Source organism: Xiphophorus hellerii, chromosome 15 (genome assembly GCF_003331165.1).
Source record: "Xiphophorus hellerii strain 12219 chromosome 15, Xiphophorus_hellerii-4.1, whole genome shotgun sequence".
Classification (NCBI taxonomy): Eukaryota; Metazoa; Chordata; class Actinopteri; order Cyprinodontiformes; family Poeciliidae; genus Xiphophorus; species Xiphophorus hellerii.
The window spans coordinates 23,912,295-23,932,585 of NC_045686.1; the positions used below are offsets into that span (position 1 = coordinate 23,912,295).

Consider the following 20,291-nt stretch of genomic DNA (forward strand, 5'->3'; position numbering starts at 1 on the left):
ATGCATCGATCAGAGGACCGCTGTGGGTTTTCACTACACAACGGAGATTTCTGAGCACAGCCTGCCCTCCTTTTCTCTGCTTCTCTAAATTTGATATTCACAGCGCGTCTCGCTCTCCGGCACACATCATGAGGAGTGGGAACGGAACGGCGGCTCTGCTGGCGCATTGGTGGAGCAATGCTCACACGTATGCTTGCTCTCTTCATCAGCACCCTCCCTTCCTTCATCCTCCCCTTTTGCTCCCTTCTTCTTGGCTTCTGTCATTCTCTCTGCATCGTTAACAGATTACGGTCTGCAAAACAAATGGTCACGAAAAACTGTTAACAAGGGTTTCATTTTGAGGCAATGAAGAAGATCTACATTTTGTGTGAGGTAGCCACTGGGAGTATAGAGAGGAAGTTAACACATGAAAGTAACAGCGCAGGGGTTTCATCACCTCACTAGAAAGAAGACAGAACTCAAGCTGAAGATGCCTATTACAGTTTTTAATGGCACAGAGAGATAAACACTCCATTTGTGTTTCTCCTTTTTTTTGCCAGAAACTCTCTCCACCTCTTCTCTCTGCTCTCCTTCCTCAGATTAAGCATACACTGCTATGGAATTAAGAATTGATCATAAGGACTCAGGCAGTGTGAAGCCTACTGGGTAAAGGCTCGTGGTTACAGCAACGCTGAACTGTGAGGAGGTAAAAGAGTTCAGACTTTCACGAATGCACCCTGCAGCTGAAATGCATGCAGACTGCTGCTGTAAAGAACAAAGCATATTTGTTTGATTGCACTCCATACCAAATGAACATTCTCCAAGACCTCCTCACAGAAGCAAACAAAAGAGCAGGCTCTTTATAAACCATCTTCACAGAAACTCTCTGAATGTAGTTTACTTCCACAAATATGTTTGCACCACAAGCATTAATCTGCATTGTCGGGGTGTTTGTGCACAAGCATGCCTCACATCCACACAGTCCTCAATGGTAGACAGCAGAGCGTCACAGTTTTAACCCACCTATGCTCTGATTCAGGTTTTTCTTGGACCCCTAACCCTCTCATTCACTTTCAACAAGGTCTTATTCTGCTCCTAACCCCTGCAGGATTCTCCTACCAGCACTAACAATAGCCCTCTAGGACCACCGAGTGGGGAGCCTTCTTTTTGGCTTCCATAGCTGCCCTCCCCTCTTTTTTTTCTCTTGATGATGCAGGAGACAAGCCAGGGGACCTGACATGACCCGACACCACGCGCCAACATGGGCCTCTCTCTTTAGACAGCTGATAAACAACAGAAGAATGGTCAGCTTCAGTAAAAACCTGCTTCACAGTGGCCTTGCTATTAACCAGCATTTCCATATTAAATGCTGGTGTGTTCCTGAAATTAAATCAAAGGACACACACACTTTCTGTTATCTGCTCCCAAAAGGCCTACTTGCTCACCATGGCGATAAATGAAGGCCAGCTCACCCTTCAGCAACATTATAACCGGCAGTACCTGAAGCATCCAGTTTAAAGACGTTGTAATTTACTTAATTAATTGGAAATGTAAATCTGCATTTGTATTCTGGGTAAAATACTGTGACTGTTGCTTTTTAATATTCAAATGACTTTCACAAGATGTGCTTTTATTTCTTAAAACTGTCACTATGTCCTGACAGCATATGGTCAGACAGATAATGTGGGGGGGGGGGGGGGGAAATACATATATAGGAGCTCTTCTACCTTCTCCCTGTGGTCTTACTGCTATCTGCAGAAATACACCGCTCAGTCAGAGCCGGGAGGTGGCTGTTAGACAATCACACTTGTGTACAAGATGCAGCTGTGCTAATGGTAGAGAAACAACTTACTGTTCCTGGAAAACTCTTTGTTTTCCACGAACAAAGAGTTCCTGGAGAATAACTAGCTTGCATATTCACAGCAGGCTCCTGTGTGGAGAAGAAGCTGTAGACTAGCAGAGAGCAAGAGGAGGATGTGAGCAGCGCGTACAGAAAAGTGATTGACAACGCTAAGACCCTCCTCCTCCTGGCTCTGATTGGTTGTTTCTGACAGGCAGCTGTAGGACCACAGGGAGGAGGCAGAGAAACTTGATTTTTTTTTTCAGATTATCTGTCTCATATTACACCGTCACATAATTTCAACATACTGTATATCCTAAAAGAAAACATTCTTATATAAAACGTTACCTACTACAGTTTTAACCATTCATTTGATTCAGTTGTGTTGAGGTTACAGGACGGTAGCTCTGGAGGACTGGAGTTGCAGTTCCCTGATTGAGACAATGAGATTTAAAGGCAAATCATGGTTTCATTGAGATTATCCAACTGCTGTGTGTCCCTGTGTCTGGATCACTCTAACAGCTGGGCCACAACAACAGACATGGAGAGGGTTTTTTTTCCAACAGAGGACAAAAAATATTCAGGCTTAGGATTTTACAATTTGAATATTGCTGAGAGAAAAAAGCTCCAGATGTTACTGTCCCACCTGAAACCATGAGGAGGAGAGCACTGCGGCAGCGTCATCCCTGTAGTCTTCACTGTGGGTTATTCAAGTACCTGCAGAGGAGCTGTACTGAGCTCTAGAACCATCAATCTGATTTAATGAGCCAAAACAGCAGCAAGGACAACAAGGCAGCCACTGTATGCTCAGATAAACAAGGAACCCCGCTAAAGAAAGGGTGGTGTGGGCAACACAGCAGCCTCAGCATGGAAAGGATTAAAGGTTCATGTAGGCTGTTTTTTTTCTCCAGGTCTGACAGTGAAATATGTTTTAATGGGAAACATGGCAGTGAGAGATGATGAGGCCTGTTTCTCTGTGGGTGGGGCTACATGCAGAAAAAAAACCATTCTGATTTTTGAGAATGCATAAGCTATAATCAATAAATCTCACAGATCAAATGCTGACATGACCTTGATAAGACTTAAGCAAGACGCTTTTGTTTTTAGGAGCAGAAGATAAATTAAAAGGACATTTTGTTTCTTTTGTGGTGTTTGAAAAGAACACAGAAACATGACGAACTGCATGAGGCCTGTCGCCAGAACACATTTTGTTGGGCGATAAATTGTCCCAGACGTTACTACAAAAAGCAAGAAATGTAATGGAAATGGCATAATAATGGAAGAACACACCGTGAAAGATCAATAAACTTAAAAAATTCTAAAGACCATTTAACACTAGAACGGGAAGAGATTTTGGTAGAAAGAGAAAATAAATCATGCAAATGGGAATTACTGAGCTTGTTTTAATTTATTATGCAATTAATTAATTTATTGCAACAGGCCTAAACAGCATAATATGAAAACTAGCTGAACCTTCAGCAGTAGTGGCTGTTCTTTCAATCTCTAATCCTAGTATAATGGATCCATGTCTGATATGACAGCCATTAAATTCATTAGCTGAAAAGCTTTAAGTGCCACAGGAGACTTTATGTCACAAAGCTGCAGGTCAAAAACATCTGATTTAAAAAAAAAAAAAAATCACCAAATGTGATTTATGGTATTGTAGAATTAGATAATCCAGTTCAGTGACTACTAATAAAACTGCTTGGTCTCTCATGCATCACCTGAGGTTATATGCTTAGCTTATAGTTAAAGGTGTTTCCTGGTTTCGGTCAGTCATCCAGACTGTGGTACTACAGCCTCTAAGCACAAAGCCTCCTCCAAAATTTTTTTGTGCTTTACACAGACGAGTGAAAGGCTGAGGGAAGACTTCAGTGCCTGTTTACCTATTAAAGCTTTCGGCTGTGGCGGCCCTGATGGTGTCTGGACAAGCCTCTCTGAAACCAGATACCGCACACCACAAATCATCTGGATGCCTGGTGACTGAAAAACAGAAAAGTTGCCAAACCTATGTTTGTAGTAGTTGTAAACTAAATACAGGCAACACAGGCAGAAATTAGAAGAGAGTCTGAAATTAACCCAAGTAAACAGGAAGCAAGGAGAAAAGAAAAGAACACCACAGGATCAGCTGGTGAGGGAATAGGCTGATTTTCAGCATGATAAGATTTAGTCAATGACCAACCGATCAAAGAAAAAAAAGAATTTAGACCTTTATCTGACCAGTTAAAAGTTCTACATATAAGTACTTCCAGGCCACAATCGCAACAAAACTAATCTTAGGTGTAAATGCAGATAACATATGCTAAAACTTAGCCATCTTTAGTATAAGTAGATGAATAACAAAAACTTTAAGAATCTAGTCTAAAGAAAACTACCTGATGCCTTTGGCACACTCTCACAACAGTGCTTCTCTATGATGCCATTTACAACTGAGAAGCAGTATGTATGATGAGCTCAGCAGATGTTCAGTTCCAGCAGGTGTTTGCTAATTGCTGATCCCGCTAGTCTGGAGGAGCTGAGTTTGGGAGTTGCAAAAAAGACAGAAGCTCGGCCGGAGACTGAAACTTTAGGTATCAGGTTACAGAAATAGATTATTTTTGGTTATGGATCCTCTAATAAAACTTTGCCCATTCTCTGACCAACCCTTGTATAAAAGCAAAGATCCATCACTGAAGGATTACTCTGGAGAGGGAGCCAAATCAGTCCCTGCTTAGCCTCCCATTCCGGTTGGCTGGTCATGCAGTTTCCCTCTCTCTGTTTATGCAAACTTAATAAACATTTAGATGTACAAGTAAAGATCCAAACCAGCAAGCCTCTCCGCCTCAAGACCCAGAATCCATCAGCAACATCTGGGCCGAGCCAGTCATCACCAACTGTGAAAAATCGATTCTGGCAACCCTCAAAAGGTTGCAGACACTTCTTCATCAGTTCTTAAGATACGTTAACACAGCAGGCCTTAATGTTCAATTGTGATTTTTTTGTGAAATCTGTTTTTTCTTTCTTTTTTTTGGGTGGTCGTTCCCATTTCCAATGTAACTTGTATGTGATCTCCTGTGTGAACTGCAAATGTCCTAAAACTGTCTCACATGTGCAGTACAGGACGCAGTAACATCACACGTAGTGTAGCTCAGTGTTTGAGGAAGTAAACATGGATGCTAGTGGTGTAGCGTATCCTGGGATTTTAAAGTTGACCCAGCACATTATCGTCTGCTGGGGTCCATCGATTGCAGTTTTCTGGCCAATCCCTGGTTACCAATCTTTAAAAAGCCTGACCTGCGAATTTTGATTTTGATTGATACCTTTTTTCTATATTTTTTTACTGAAATGTTGTTAAATATAGAAAGAAAGTTGCTGAGCTAGCACCATTGGGGTGAGTATTGTTAACTGCAACTGTGCAGACATGACCTGGTGGGCCGGCGAATCAGCCAAACCTCTCTCAGACTCACAGGGGAGCAAAAGAGGACAGTGGTTGATTTTTAGACCTTTGCTGAGGTAAATAGGATCAATGGATAAGATCGGCTTCACATGCAAGTATCAGCCGATCACAGATTTCCCAAAATGAAAGGAAATCCTTTTATATCCCTGGCTCTATTGTCCGCTATGGTTGTTGTTGCTGTTCTTCCGGCTTCGACATATCAGGACACAAAACAGTAACACTTGACAAATATCAATGACCTGGCTATACACACAGGTCACATTTGAAAAGATAAGATGCATATCAGATTTAGGAAAGCATATCCAAGTGGTCTGAGTCACATTTGTAAAAAATCTGATCTCTGTTGTTCAGAGAGTCATGACAAGATCAGATATGGGTTGCATAAGGCCAAAAAAATTAAAAATAACTTTAGGTTGCAGTGTGAATGTAGTTTTAGTGCTGAACTTTGCTGCCTGTGAAGCTAGAAACAAACTGATCAGGAATAAAACTTTCACAACAGATTTTCTGTACCTCCTCTCTCCAGGAATGCTCTCGTATGCAACAGTCTGCCACACCAGCAGGACCGCCACTGAATACTTCCAGCAAGGGGAAAGAGAGTGGGAGCAGGAAGTGTGGCATCAAATTACACATGAGATGGATGGGAGTGTTCACAGCTTAGGTCAGGGAAGGACAGGGAACATGAGGCCTGGGGATCCAGCCAGAGCCACATGGTGGCTAAAAACAGGGATTAGCTGGCACACAACTACCTAAACTGCTCACTGGTCAACTAAACTCAACGCAAGGACAAAAGAAAAGCATGGAGAGTGAATGGTCCTGGAAGGGTGTGGTCCGATTTTCAATGAGGAAAGAATTTTTGGGGAAAAAATAAACAAGAAAGATCCCTGTCTGCTGCAATATGTTCCAGATGGTAATGGGATTTTATTTCTGGGAATGGAGTCATAAAATGAACCTAAACTGAGCCGGAGGAGAATATGGAGGGAACCAGTCACACAGAGAGCTCAGTAGTATCCAAGCTAAACGTTCCCCACAAAGGAAGGTTAGAACCAAGAGAACAAAGGTGTTGCCATTTTAGCAAAAGGCTTAAAGAATTGACTGTTGTGTTGTGTCACACAAAGTATTGTCATCTGCTTAGAAAAAATGAATGCCCAGATGTTACCAAGTGGATTCTGCTGTATTTTCTCAGGTTGTTCCTTTTCCCCAAACATAATTTCCAGCCAGATGATATTCATTCCAATGGGACACTGCTCATAATTGGGACTGATTTTTTGTACTAGATTAGCTTTATTCTGTTTTGATAAGTGGAAATCCTCGTTTTAACACAACCGTACACAAGTAGATGCAAACAGGCCCAAATTAGAACCGACACTCTAACCTACTCCATCCTAAATCCTTTAATCCTCAATGGAGATAAATCCTTAGGGGAGGTTGCAATGTAGCGGGGGTTGGCTGATTGGGAAATGGAGGGGGGTGGTGGTGGGGGGGTAACTTTCTTTTTTTAAGTGGGGGAACTAACAACTGAAAATATAGTTAAGGGAACACGATTGCATTTGATCTGTTGGGAAAAATAGGGAGAAAAGAAAACAAGGTCATTTGGCAAAGGTGGTAAATGCTGGGCTATTAAGAAGGGAAATGATACTGTGTTGCAGTCTCTGTGTGTGTGTGGGGGGAAGCACATGGGAAAGGGTGTTAATGTGCCTAAAGTGGACATCTTAGAAATGCATTTAATACAGTAAAGGTAGTGTGTCAAACTGAGGGAAATGTCTAAATCACATACTGATATGTCTTTTTTTATTATCTTTGACATTTCTATTAATGGAAATAATTAAAATAAAAAACAAGATGTTCTCACACAAAGGACTTTCCTTTTATGTGACCAGGAGGACAACCACTGCTTTAACAGCTCTGCTCTTCACATCTGGATGCTGATTCAGTCCACTCGTGTATTCTTTTATATCCCTGAACTCCTTGTCGGGTTTTTTTTTTTTTTTGCTTGTTTGTTTTAATAGCACCGTATTCAAACTGACTAGACAATGTGGCAGCACGCTGTCCGCGCTCCACAGGTTGTTGTAAGTACAATAAAAGGGACCACAACGCTAAGGTTGGAAGTTGCTCCTGGGCAGCACATATGTGCCACTGCTACCAGCAGAAACATGTCCACCACCAGCACACCGTGATGGAGCAGGGGGAGAAAACAAAGCAGCGCGGAGGGGAGGAGGGAGCGGAGGACTCCCACCGCTGCTGCTGCTGCTGGCAGCAACAGCGGCTCAGGTCGCGTCGCCACAACGTGTCAACACCCAAACTACATCTTCCTGCCGTTTTGCATACAACACCGACCCGCTAGGTTTCCCTTAACGCTGTATTTGTGCACGCGAGAGTCCAAACAGCAGCAACAAGCACGTTCCACGCGCGTGCGCGCTTAAAGAATGCACAAGTGAGGTTGTTTTGCTTTTTTTTTTTTTCTTTCCAAAGGAAGAAAAATGAGTAACAAACCTGCAGGCGTTGCTCCAAATATCCGCACCACCGGTACCTTCTTCACCTCACTCTCCCTGAATTCAGAGTAACACACGTCCAGGCCTTTAATGGGACTTGCGAGATAGTAGTCTGCGGTGACTATGCGCACTGCAAACATGACTGCCGCGTCCGTCAGAAAGAGCGGTAGAGAAAAAAAGAAAAGATTAAAAAAAAACTATTGTAGGGAGTCCATAAGATTCCGGGACCTTATTGGCTACTCCAAGTCAGCCAAATGGAGGGCTGTCACGGCGGTAAAAATGGTAACAGAGCGAGGAGAAAGCCCAGCTGTGTCCCATGAAGAAAAAAAACAGCAACAAAGATTCCCGTGTCTTCCGCGCGCCTAGACTGTCACCGCCGTAAAAGGTTCGACTGCTGCCGCGAAACCTAACCTCGATGGCGGAGGGCTGCCGCTGCTTCGTGCACTGCTGCCCGGTTCTCTCCAGCTGCTGGATCCATGCTGGACTTAGTGCTAACTAGTGATTTTAGCTCTCGGTGATGTTATTGTTTAAAGCCGAGGAAGAGGTTTCGTAGGCTTCCGGTATGCAGCGTTATCTTTCCAAATCACGTCTCAGAGAGCTAATCCCAGCCAGTCCTTCTCAATCAGACAACCCCCGGCTTCTGCTCCCCCTTCTTCCATAATAGGCTACATACAGGAGGTTAACTAACAGATGATGAAGTTGGACACAATGATACCGTACTTCCGATGTTCGTTTCAAAACAAAGCAAATATAGGCGTCACAGTCAGACAATTACAAAGAATGCGTTAATTTAGTTATTTATGGTCTTCAGTTTCACTACTAATAAGAGTACATGTTTTCAAACATACACAGCAGTCATAGAAACCCTCCCAACAATTTGAGGTACAATTTATTTCTACGGGACCTTCGGTAAGGAAATTATGTCATAGACCTAACGGAAGTACTGATAACGGAAATTTTCAAAGTTAAGTTGAAAAATAATGTTAATGTATCCTAAAGGTGTGCTGCCTCCTTCGAATGTTTTTTAGTAAAATTAGCTGTAGCTACCAGAGTTTATTTTTCTCAAATTATTTGGTTTTGGTAAAAAAAAAAAAAAAAATGCCCACGCTATCGCCGCTGGATTTCTACGGATTTAGTTCCCCAGGAAGATGAAACTCTTATCACACCTGAGACTTTTCTCCACCCATTCCACCCTGCTTGCATACACTTCTTCACCTCTTTTCCACACTCTCCATTGAACTGGACCATTTAAATACTTAACATCTTCTCCCTTATTTACTTCTACCCATCCCACTTGTGCTGCTCCCATTTACACACATTATGTCTTTTGGCGACTAATCTTCATTCCTTGCTCTGCATTTAGTTCCATCCACTCTGATCAGCTTCAATGTCCCTGCTAGAGAAAAGGATGATGTGCAATGTTAGTGTTTTGCCTACACCTACAGTTCCATTGTTGTCTAATTTCAGTGCTCAGTGAAGATAATCAAAGTTTAAGATTATGCAATTTCACAAAGGTGCACTACACTGGATGTTAATTAGGGGCTTTCAGGGATTTTTATTAAGAACTAAACTAAACCACATACTCTTTTCCTTTTGCATCCAATTTGGGTACTGCTGAAGTTGGTCCATCATATAAAATTGGGGCAAAATGAATCAAAGTAATATACATTTAGAAAGCTCCATACATTGAGAGAATGTTAATGTAATGGCACTGTTTTAGAACATTTCTGGTCCTCCAACCTATTTTTTCAGTCTTGTAATTTACATGACCGATCCTGGGTGGCTTTAGAGGCTGCTTCCCTGGCACAGCTGCCTCTCTGCCTCTTCAGAATCCCACTCAGTCTAATGTAGCAGCCTGGAAGTGGCAGGAAGCAAAGCGGGGCGGGTTGGTCTCCCTACTCTCTCCCCTCTCCACTGGAGGAGCCGACCACCTCTCCAAACAGCTGCTTCATCCTGGGGACATCACGTTTAACGACTTCATGGCGATGAAAAATGCCTCATCAGCATCTTCACACTGATGGAAAGGGAATCTTAACCTGACAGAGAGTAGGCTGACCTTGAGTGAGAGCCCGGCTGTCCTAATGAGCCAATCAACAAGCATCTGCTCAGGTTTGCCGACAGCCAGTCTGAGGGCTGAGAGCGCATCTGAGGGACAAATTTACCATCAAACTAATCTAAAAAATATGATATATGCCACAGTTAATGCAGTGTTTGGTGTGAGCTTTTATCTAAAGTGTCTCATAGTACACCGAGTGCAGATGATTTTGGCATGGTTGGTCCCAGAGGGAGAGGAGCCATTTTCTGCTCAGATAAGCCTTTGGATTTAAAGAGCATGTCACAGTGATGGAGATGGAGATGAATCCAGGATGGAAAGGGGCAAAGTTCTAACTCATTGTCACAGTTTTTTCCTGAAATGAAAACTTGTGGATATGCTGATAGGGTGGAAGTTTGCCAATGGTACCTGATCCAGAAATGAGAATCGGACAGGTAATATGGATTACTTTGAGGCTATAATTGTACTAATCAAACTTTGTGAGTTCCCATCTTTTGTTACAGTACAGGTCTTCTATTATTTAAATGGGCAGTGTTAAGTATTTTCCAAGAATATAGTGCCTTTTTATAGCACAATCAAATAACTATGTTACCTTCAGTTGTTATAAAAATGCTATATAAGTCAAATAAGACTCTTTTTTTACTTTGCAATTCAATGCATTGAAATTGGGCCTCTGTCTGTTTAAAAACTCCAGCTCTTTCTGAAACTCCGCCTTTAGGATGTCATCACAACATGGCTCCTTTAACAATCTTTTACCAGCGTCGCACTGAGAAGTAGCTTGTATAATACGCTCAGTAGATGCACAATTCCACGAGTTGTTTGCTAATTGTTGCTGCTAGTCTGAAGGAGCTGAGTGGGGAAGTTGGGAGGAAGGGTGCCTTGTGAGACAGAAATTTGGAAACTGTAGCTTCAAGGAGGAGATTCGTTCTTGAAGGTGGCGCTAGGTCCACTCAAGGATTTTGCACAGCTGAATGGTTGCTACGGAAGATTAAAGGATTTCTTAAACATGCATGAAAGAATCAAAGAAACACTCCAGTACACAGAAACATTAAAACACGTGTTGCTTTCTTATAACTAGCTCTGTTATATAAATGAATGACAGAAACAGCCTTATCCACCACTGTTAACAGCAGTTGGGGGAGGCATGGGATGGTATAAGACTATTTATTATAGCATAGCAACCTTGAGATGAATAACACTTTTAATAAAGCCAATAAAATGGTTGCCATAATTTAACTGGCCAACAGTGCTTTATTTTGCTATGCAGCAGAAATATTTCAAAACAGCCAAATCTGTCTTTTTCAGTCTTTCAGTCTCATCAAGACATCAAACTTATATTAATACTTCTGGTCAATCAACCAGAATTGGCTAGAAAAAAAAGAAGAAAGATGACAATGAATTCAAGGTTTCAACATAGATCCATCCATCCATCCATCCATCCATCCATCCATCCATCCATCCATCCATCCATCCATCCATCCATCCATCCATCCATCCATCCATCATCATATATGCTTATCCCTACTAGGGTTGCACAGGGTACTTTTTTCTTTTGATCTGTGGGAGGAAGCCGGAGTACCCGGAGAGAGCCCACGCATGCACAGAGAGAACATGCAAACTCCATGCAGAAAGACCCGAGGCTGGAATTCGAATCCAGGACTTTCTCTAAGGCGGGAGTGCTAGGTTTCAACATGTTTTACAAAAATATACAGTATATATTGTTTGAGCATTAATATGGCTGTCTTTACTCTGATATCATGAACAAGGAACCCAGCAGACAGGTTAAGGAAGAAGACATGAAAAAGTTTAAAGCAAGGTTAGGCTCTGAGACAATATGATCTGAATATCTCAGAGAGCTCTGAAAATGGAGAGCATAACAGAAAACCTTAAACTCACTCAAGACACGTAAACTCACAGATCAGGGCAAGAAGAGCATCACTCAGAAAAGAGGATGGATGAACTCCAGGTTGACAACCTGTTGACAGTGTTACTATGAGTTATGCACTCCAAAAATATGGCTTTCATAAAAGAGGAGAACGGGTAAAACTATTTTCGAATGAAGTCCAATTTAAAGTTTGTAACAAGTCATGTAGGGGGCAAGAGTAAGAAGGTGCAGAAACGGAACTGTCTTACCTACTTGTACAACTCTATGTGTGGCACAATAGTATTGCCACACATACTATGTTTCACCGTTCCCACAGTGAAACATGATGGAGGAGGGGTCATGGTTTGGGAATACTTTCCTTCAGCAGGAACAGGGATGTTGGTCATAGCTGATGAAAGAATAGATGTAGATAAATGAAGGAAAACCCTACTAGAAAATTTATTTGACGGCACATAAGACTGAGTGAAAGTTTACCTTCCATGAATGGTTCACATCACTGCAGATTCATCTGCCAGAATGGTGCAGTCTAAGGATCAGGTTCTAAATCAAACTGAGAATAAATGCTTTCTGTCCGATCAAATTGAGTTTAACAAAATCTAAAAACAAACATATACAAGTTGTGATATGCAAGTTTGTGGGAAAAGCTGGAAGCAAGGTCCAGTTCAAAAATGGGAAAAATGACTGCGTCTGATAAGGCTGCGTGGAGTGTCCAGCAACACAATAACAAAGGCTGGATTTATTGGTTCTGGCTGCATTTGTGTTTACATTAAAAAACACCTGGTGCTGATAACACCCACAGAAACACCCACATACACCCACACACACATACACACAATGTACTGTAGAAAGAAATACTGTAGGTCCCCACAAATATAAAAACCTGGTTCACACATCCTTATACTTCAATACAAAGTGAGGACTTTGTATTGACTTCCATTCATTTTAGTAACTGCATTTATGCCTAAACCTCTCTCTCTCTCTCTCACACACACACACACGCACACACACACACACACACCCACACACACACACACACACACACACACACACACACACACACACACACACACACACACGCACGCACGCACGCACGCCCCCCCCACCCACCCCCACACACGCCCACACACAGAACAATAGCAGATGTAAGCAAATCATCCGTTGCTGGCAGATTTAACAACCTTCTGAGTGAGTCGGGGCACAGCGGCAGGGCAGGAGGATGAAGTCCAGGTCGTTGCAGGCTCCCCACACAATGCAGCCTTATCAGGGCGCTGGTGTGGAACATCTGGACCGGATGTGTGAGCTGTGGCTCGCCTACAGAACACGTTAACACGCTGATGCTTTACTAATCCACTTATGTTTATTTTTTTTCTTCTCCCGCAAAATAAAATCCAACCATTTAGCTTCCATTCATGATTTTATTACAACGGCAAAGCGAAACAGCACAACAGTTAAGTGGTTCTTAGTTGTTGTAGTGTTATCATTGATGCATACTGCCACCTACTGGTCAATCATCCCAAACATTGACAGAGTGTAAAATGAAGCTGATAAATATATTTGTGATGTTATCTATAATGACATAATAAACATGCATATGTAATCTGAGAAGTCTCAGAAATTTAACAGCAGAAAATTAACGACGTTGCTACAGTTCCAGTAAAGGTGAGTTTATACTCAGAGAGCTTCCTTGGACCTGAATGGTCAAATGTTTGATAAACAAAAGAAATAAAAATGACTCCACAGAAATATACTTGTTTGTAAATGCTGATACGTTTGAATGTATGCTTAGCTGAAAAATTGTTTTACCAAAGAATGTTGTAAACTAATCAGATTTGAGCATATAGGTTCTTCTTCTGCCCCCTGGTGGTCAAAAAAATAATTATTTCCAAGCATATCAATAATCAATGATAACAACTTTAAATGCTTAGGTTCTTGGATTTTCCTGTGCCTGCTTTCATCTGTTCTAAGAGTATGGCTTGAGTAATACATACTGGAGGTGAAGCCACCTCAAATCAACAAAACTGTGAAAACAGAGGAACAAACGACAAAGATTCAATCTGAATTGTTTGATTTTCTATGTCTGGCTTCTGGGAAGGAAACTTGTTTTCTAAGAGTTCATTTCTTTCATCATCACAAAGGACGAACAGTGAGGGTGATGTCAGGGCCCCGCTGCGGGATGATGTAGCGCTCCTCCCTGAGCAGACGCAGCAGCAGGTCCTGGGTGTCGCTGGGCCAGCGGTAGATCCTGGTGTTCTGGAGCCAGCTGGGCACGTGTCCCTAACAGAAACAGAGGCAGCAGAAGACTCTTGAAGTCTCTTTATCTCAGCTCTACACACTCCCAACAGCTCAGTCCCCTTTTCATCCCAGCGCTCGTCTGTTTAGTATGGCTCAAACATAAAGAAGAACCAAACACATTTTAAATTAGGATGAAGACGCCATGTGGTCCAGAACAAAGACAGAGACCATCCATGCTGTTATCAGCTACAGTCCAAATTCCATTCTTTGTGATGCTGTGGGAGTCCCCAGGGTAGTGGTTTGAAAACCACATTTACTTCACTTTATTAAGTGACAGAAGAAGGGGAGGGTACTGGTCCAGTGCATCTGCAGTCCTGATGGACTGTGTGGATTTTCAAAATTAAAAATATATTTTACTTTACCATTGGTAGAATTCTACCATTAATAATTCTACCATTGGAAGATTAATTAGAGTATTTGCCCAGACAATGGGTATTCTAGGCAAATACAGTAGCAGACTTCTGCTATCTTCAACCAACCTTTATGAAAATGATTTTATAAACCTCTAAATCATCACATTTGCAATGAATTGCCAATTGTCTGGTTCTTTTTGCCTGGCTAAGTGCTTTGAGAGGACTTTTGTTGTTAATCGATACTAAGTAAAAAGTGTCTATAATCAGAATATGCAGGCTGTGCACAGAGGTTGTTTTAAAATATACAACAGTGTTTAAATCAAAAAGGCACTAAATGTAATGTTTTCTCTGCTATGTCAGGTTAGATGGTGTCTCGGTTTTTAGAACTGTTGTCGTGCAGTCAAGTCAAGTTTATTTGGCACATTTCATCAAGGCAGTTAAAAACGTGTGAACAACAGTTTTCATACGTTTTTATGAATGCCACCAAGTATGAAAAAAGCAATAAATGTTACATTTTGTCAAATGCCTTCATCAAAATCAGTAAACATGCATTAAGAATCTCCTGGGTTGAATCCTAACCTGAGATCTTTCTGAGCTTATATGTTCTTCCTGTGCATTCATGGGTTCTCTTTGGGTATACCAGCTTCCTCTTACAGTCCATACAGAAACATGACTGTTGGGTCAATTGTTCACTCTGAATTGTCAATTGGTAAGAGTATGTGCGCTCCCGGTTGTCCTTTGTTTCCCTGTGTTGATCTGGCCAGCGTGTACTCTACCTCTTCAGAGTTCAGAACCTGGACTTTGTGTATAGAATTTGTAAGTTCTCCCTGTCCATGTTATTTGGTATTCAAGGTTAACTGGACAATCTAAATTTCTCATTGGTGTTCTCCTGATAGTTTGCTTTGAGTTCTTTGATGAATTGGCAACATGTCCAGGGTGTACATTGAACACTGACAACTTGATAAGGGCATTAGCTCCGCCTGACATGCAGGAGTTGTGCCAGTGTTAAAGCTGGATGGATCTTAGGAGATGTTTAATAGTCAGAAGGAACAACACAAAGATTTTTGTGAAAGTCTGTTCTTACCTTAGTTGCATTGGGAAACAGCACAGGAACCAGTCTGAAGTTTAGACAGCCTTGTTGGATGTACTCATTTTGAATCTGTGGAAGAGGAAAAGGATAGATAGTGGTACACCACAACTTTCACACAGGCTAACTAAGCTATCTATTTCTTGTTTTTTTTTCTGTTAGGAGTATCACTGTCCAGCATGACTGGAATCAGATCCTGTGCACAGCCAACTGACCTGGTTGTAAATGTACTTGGTGTGGAGGCCGTGGTCGTCGTCTCCGCCTCCCTCCACATCCTCCTTATACTTGGGGCTGATGACCACGATGATGAGCACTGATTTCTGTCAAACACCACCACTCTGTCAGCTTTTTGAAAATACTCTGTTTGCACAGGTATTGACAGGTCATCAGACAGACTCACATCATTCAGGTAGCGATCCATCCACTTATTAATGCCCATTCTTCGGATCGGATTGTCAAAGATGTCAATCTGTGGAGATTCATGCAAGCTCAGTGTGTGAAACGTCGGATTGTCTCAAACGCTGATGGAAAGGTTAGGAGACTTACAGCTGGTTTGAAACCCTGGCTGGTCAAAAATCCGACAAAATTAATGATTTCACCAGCTGTGTCCACAGAATATGTGATAAAAACATTCCCTGGAATAGAGAGGTGAGTGAAACACCTTTTACCAGGAGAGTGTGACATATGCTATGTAAGGATGTAGCTTACTGCTCTCCTCGGGCAAGCTGATGGTCTTCCTGATCTCCCCAGTGACCGCTCCTGCACCTGCAGCAGCAGAACAACCCACGCTGACTTCACGCATCACATCAACAGGAGGTGGCGCGCACTGAGGCATTAAACCTCGAGCAACATATGGAGCTTCTTTCAGCTGAGGAGTGCTCTGTGGGGCATTCCTGCAGAGGAATACAAGGCAAAATCCACCATGAAGACAAAGTGCAGAGAGTATTATATACCCAACTGCTAACTAAGTAGAAGTCCGAAAACAAACGGTTGTTGGTGGAGTGGAAGGTCCTGATCGTAACGACAGTAATTCTTCTGGTGATGAGGTGCGGGATGGTGATACTGTCTGTGTACTGGAGCAGGGCCTGCAGGGTAGAATGGCAGAACAAATATGAGCCTCTTGTATATAGGCCTGTCACAATAAGCAATAAATCAATTAATCGCATAATAAATTAGAATAAACTCAGTCATTTACATTTGCATAATTTATCAATTTTTCCTTTTCTCTCTCTTGCCACGAAAAACTGGATGACAACAGTCTTCAGTTCGGTGCTTTGATTTGAACTATTCCTTTTTTTGAAGAATAACTTTGTTCACAGAGTCTTCATAATTCTTTTTTTTTTTTTTTTAATTTTAGATATTTAAAGAGTTCCAGTGTTAAGTGTTTGTTCAAATTTACAGTTTATTGTTCTTTTAGAATGAGTTGTTGCATTATTATGCCATTAACATTATGTTACTTGAAAATGGTCTCAAATGAACAATGTTATTGTTTATCGCAATAACGTCTGGGACAATTTATCGTCCAGAAAAATCTGTTATCGTGACAGGCCTCCTTGTATAGACAGTGTGTATTTCAGCCACAACAAAAGAACCTTTCACACAAACACAAAACTGTTTATCACAGATGGTAAACTTTTGAAAGCTGATACCAGATGTGTTCAGTAACCTTGAATTCATTTCTAGAGCAACGCGGAAGTGGCTGAATTACATGACAGACCATATAAATCTGTCTCAACGTGGGTCTTCACTGAGAGTCTTTGTGTTTTATGATATGTTATCAAATTAACATCATCGATATCGAATTACATATGGGTAAATCGAGAACACGAGTTACTTTGGAAGGCACAGTATGCGTTGCCTTTTCCCAGACTTAATTTTCTTACTTACCTAAAAGGTTAATTATTCAAAATAATGGATTGAAAAGAGGTGTAAACAAAAGGTTCTTCAGTAAATACAAGTGCACTGTGTTTACCCTTACTGTTAGAGTGGACGTCATGTTGAATATACAGCAGTTCCACTGACCTGGCATACGTGGTTGGTGTTGTGGCACATTGTGGTGAACCCAGTTCATGTTTGACATGAGTGGTAATGGAGGCTCCAAGGATTCTGCTTCTTCAAAAGAACATCCCAAGCCCCAGTCTGAAGGGCCTGTGAGGCCCTTCCTCTGACCATTCATGGGGTCCCGTTCGTAAAATGGCTGGTGCTCTCTGACAGGAGGACCTGGGTGAGCTGCATGTTGGGGCATAAAGCGAGGGTCAGCACAAGCCTGAGAAGCTGCTCTTCCTTCATACTGGCACAGTCCCTCAGGGAGCCTAGAGGGGCCCACCCCACTCACTTCCCTATCACAGCCATGCTTCTCAACTTTCCTGATCCTCTCTTCATGTCCGCCACACTGGTCACAAGGAGGAAAAGAGACCAAGTCAATACCGGAGACTGTCATCCGCTCATCCGTCTCAACAGGAATGCTCCGATGAGAGCAAGGACCTAAGAGAACAAGCCAAATGGAAAATAAGTTTTCAGTTTACAGGGAACTACTTTCTGATCAACAAGACAGATCTTCCTCAGACACAACAAGACTGAGGAAGAAAGTGTTGCCTACCTTTGTGACTGTCCATTTTCATCACAGGAAGCTACTTTAGGGGAAAGGAGAACAACATTTCAGCAATCTAAGAAAACAGAACACCCATCATACCTTTCTACCCAACACAGAGAGACAAACACAGAAAGTTGCTTAAGAACTGCCGTGACAGTTTTTCTGCTTACCCGGAGTCAAGATCAACAAACAGAAACTGCTGCTACTACTGAAAATATCACAGAACGTGGAAAAGCCTTTCCCAGGAGCACCTTTACTAGGTTATTAATCATTGTCACTGAAGTGTGTGAAGCAACAACTCTACCTGTTCAGGCTGGCTGGAATGTAATGCGATCACACAGAAACTAGTACAAAGGTTAGGAATACTGATTTGAAGCTAAGGCAGGTGCGTCTCCCAAAGAAGAAGAAAATCTCTCAAGTTCTCGTGTTCAGGACTACAAAACAAGAACAAAAAAGAACAAAGCCAAATGTGATCTTACCCACCTTAACTCCAGTCTTCCGATTCCTCAACTACTGAGCAGACCTGTTCTGAAGCAAACAGGAAACATTCCTTCTTCCTGGTTTATGTAAAGTTTTTCAGTCTCGTGACCCATTTATGCAAATGGCATTGGGCAATAAGTCCAGTACTGCCCATCAGGTTGTTTCTACAGCTACACTGTCAGGTGTAACTGTTTACACCAAAAAGTTTCACCTGATATTTAAACGGAAAAGAACAATTTAATAAAAACCAAACAAAAAAAACCCCATACTTTTAAAACAACTTATTGGATATATCTTTCTCAGTGATACAGTCAAAGAGAGTTTATTTTGCTTCAATCTTCACTAAAAATATAAAAGTTTTACCATATTAGAAAGATTAAAACAAAGTGCACAACATAAACTAACTGCTTTGGTTCAAAAAACAAACTTGCCAGTCAGCTTAGAGTTCGTCAACAACAATTTAAAAACAGGTTTACCTTAATAAGAATAATTTATGATTCTACTCCTGTCACACTGAGGCTGTGCGTCAGCCTCAGGAAAATAACTCACACAAGGCCTTCCTGAAGTTCACTGACTATTTACATTCTTGCGACACATGCTGCCGTTTTGAAGAGTTAGGAAATCTAAGCTTAAGGAGATTTTGAGGAACATTAAGTGCTGGCTTGTCTTTGAAGTAGGTATTGTAATGTTAAAAGCAGAATCAGCCAGAACCCAAAACGCAGCCACAACAAGAGGATGTTTCACCAAAGGTTTTATTACAAAAGTAATTGGTGTAGAAGGGTGTGGTCACACTGGTGGAGTCAGGGATGGGGGATCCACAGAGGTCAGGAGTCCAGCCGGGGGCAGGTAGGGTAAATGGACAAGGGGAGATCTGGGGGGGTTCGGGGGACAAACAGACGACAGGGACAAAATCCACCAACCAGAAGCTGAGTCTTGAAACGGTCCGGGGTCATGCAAGGGAGGGTCTCAGGCAATGAAAATCCAGAAGGCAGGAGGCAGGAGGCAGGGTCAGAAACAGGCAGGGTTCAGCAACAGGTAGTGATGTTACGTGATGTGCCGAGGCTTCGAGGCGTGTGTCGAGTAATGGAGGGGGCGTTTCCGTAAAGCGCGTATCGAGGCTTGCTTCATTTAGGGGAGGAGCCGAAAACGATGACGTCCGAAGCCTCGCTGCCTGGCTGTACCACGTGACTGCTTCGGGAAGTGGCTCAGATGTTGGCGCGGGGTTTGACAGCTTTAAAAACCCCACAGGCTCCATTCAAAATGTGGGTTGTTGTAGGCGAGTTGCGGTCAGTTGAGAGAGTGGATAGAGTTTTGATAGTTTGGATAGCAGAGTTTGGATAGTGGTTATTTAGTTTGAGACAGTTAGTTCGGTGTTTGGAGAGTTTAGGAGAGAGATAGATAGATAGGAGATTTAGGAGCGCGAGGACAGGATAGGAGTAGGATGGAGCCGGCGAGAAAGAGGAGGATTTCCCCTATGTGGGAACATTTCGATTTGATAAGCCCTAACAAGGTAAGGTGAGCTGAACATTTGCAGATGCATTAGGTTTGCTTATGAGGGACTGTATTTTTCACTGTTTCTTATTTTCTGTAAAGGTGAGGTGTTTATTGTGCTCCAAGGAGTTGGGGTACAATAATAACACCTCATCCATGTAGTGTCAAAAAAGAGAAATCGTGTGAAACCAAAAACTGTGGAGAAATTGTTGTTTCTTAATAAAAATGCGTGAAATCATCCAAGTTACACAAGCATTAGCCTATTCACTACCCCTCCCTAGTTCCACAAGCACTTTCACTGTCCTCTGCCTGA

At 42.1% G+C, this 20,291-nt stretch overlaps 2 protein-coding genes across 8 annotated transcripts in view; both read right to left on the minus strand.

Annotated features, from left to right (window-relative positions):
* rev3l (REV3 like, DNA directed polymerase zeta catalytic subunit) overlaps positions 1-8,417 on the minus strand; it is a 64,309-nt gene extending 55,892 nt beyond the window's left edge. The window contains exon 1 of the mRNA XM_032586095.1: positions 7,746-8,417. Coding sequence (XP_032441986.1) covers positions 7,746-7,884 — 139 coding nt within the window. The 5' untranslated portion in view covers positions 7,885-8,417. The remainder of the gene's footprint in view (positions 1-7,745) is intronic.
* Positions 8,418-13,077: 4,660 nt separating this feature from the next.
* On the minus strand, positions 13,078-18,581 carry traf3ip2a (TRAF3 interacting protein 2a). 7 transcript variants are annotated; one of them, XM_032586009.1, is made up of 10 exons: positions 18,491-18,581; positions 18,014-18,044; positions 17,437-17,898; positions 16,403-16,499; positions 16,123-16,307; positions 15,961-16,049; positions 15,815-15,883; positions 15,630-15,734; positions 15,412-15,486; positions 13,078-13,956 (listed from the first exon to the last, which is right to left on the minus strand). In XM_032586009.1, exons 2-10 carry the CDS (start codon positions 18,033-18,035, stop codon positions 13,810-13,812), a joined length of 1,251 nt encoding a protein of 416 aa, XP_032441900.1. In that variant the 5' UTR covers positions 18,036-18,044; positions 18,491-18,581; the 3' UTR covers positions 13,078-13,809. The 7 variants fall into 7 exon arrangements, with proteins under 7 accessions (XP_032441900.1, XP_032441898.1, XP_032441903.1 ...); XM_032586007.1 differs by having other exon boundaries at positions 18,014-18,047; positions 18,491-18,575; XM_032586012.1 differs by having other exon boundaries at positions 17,437-17,806; positions 18,491-18,570.
* Between the last annotated feature and the right edge of the window lie 1,710 nt (positions 18,582-20,291).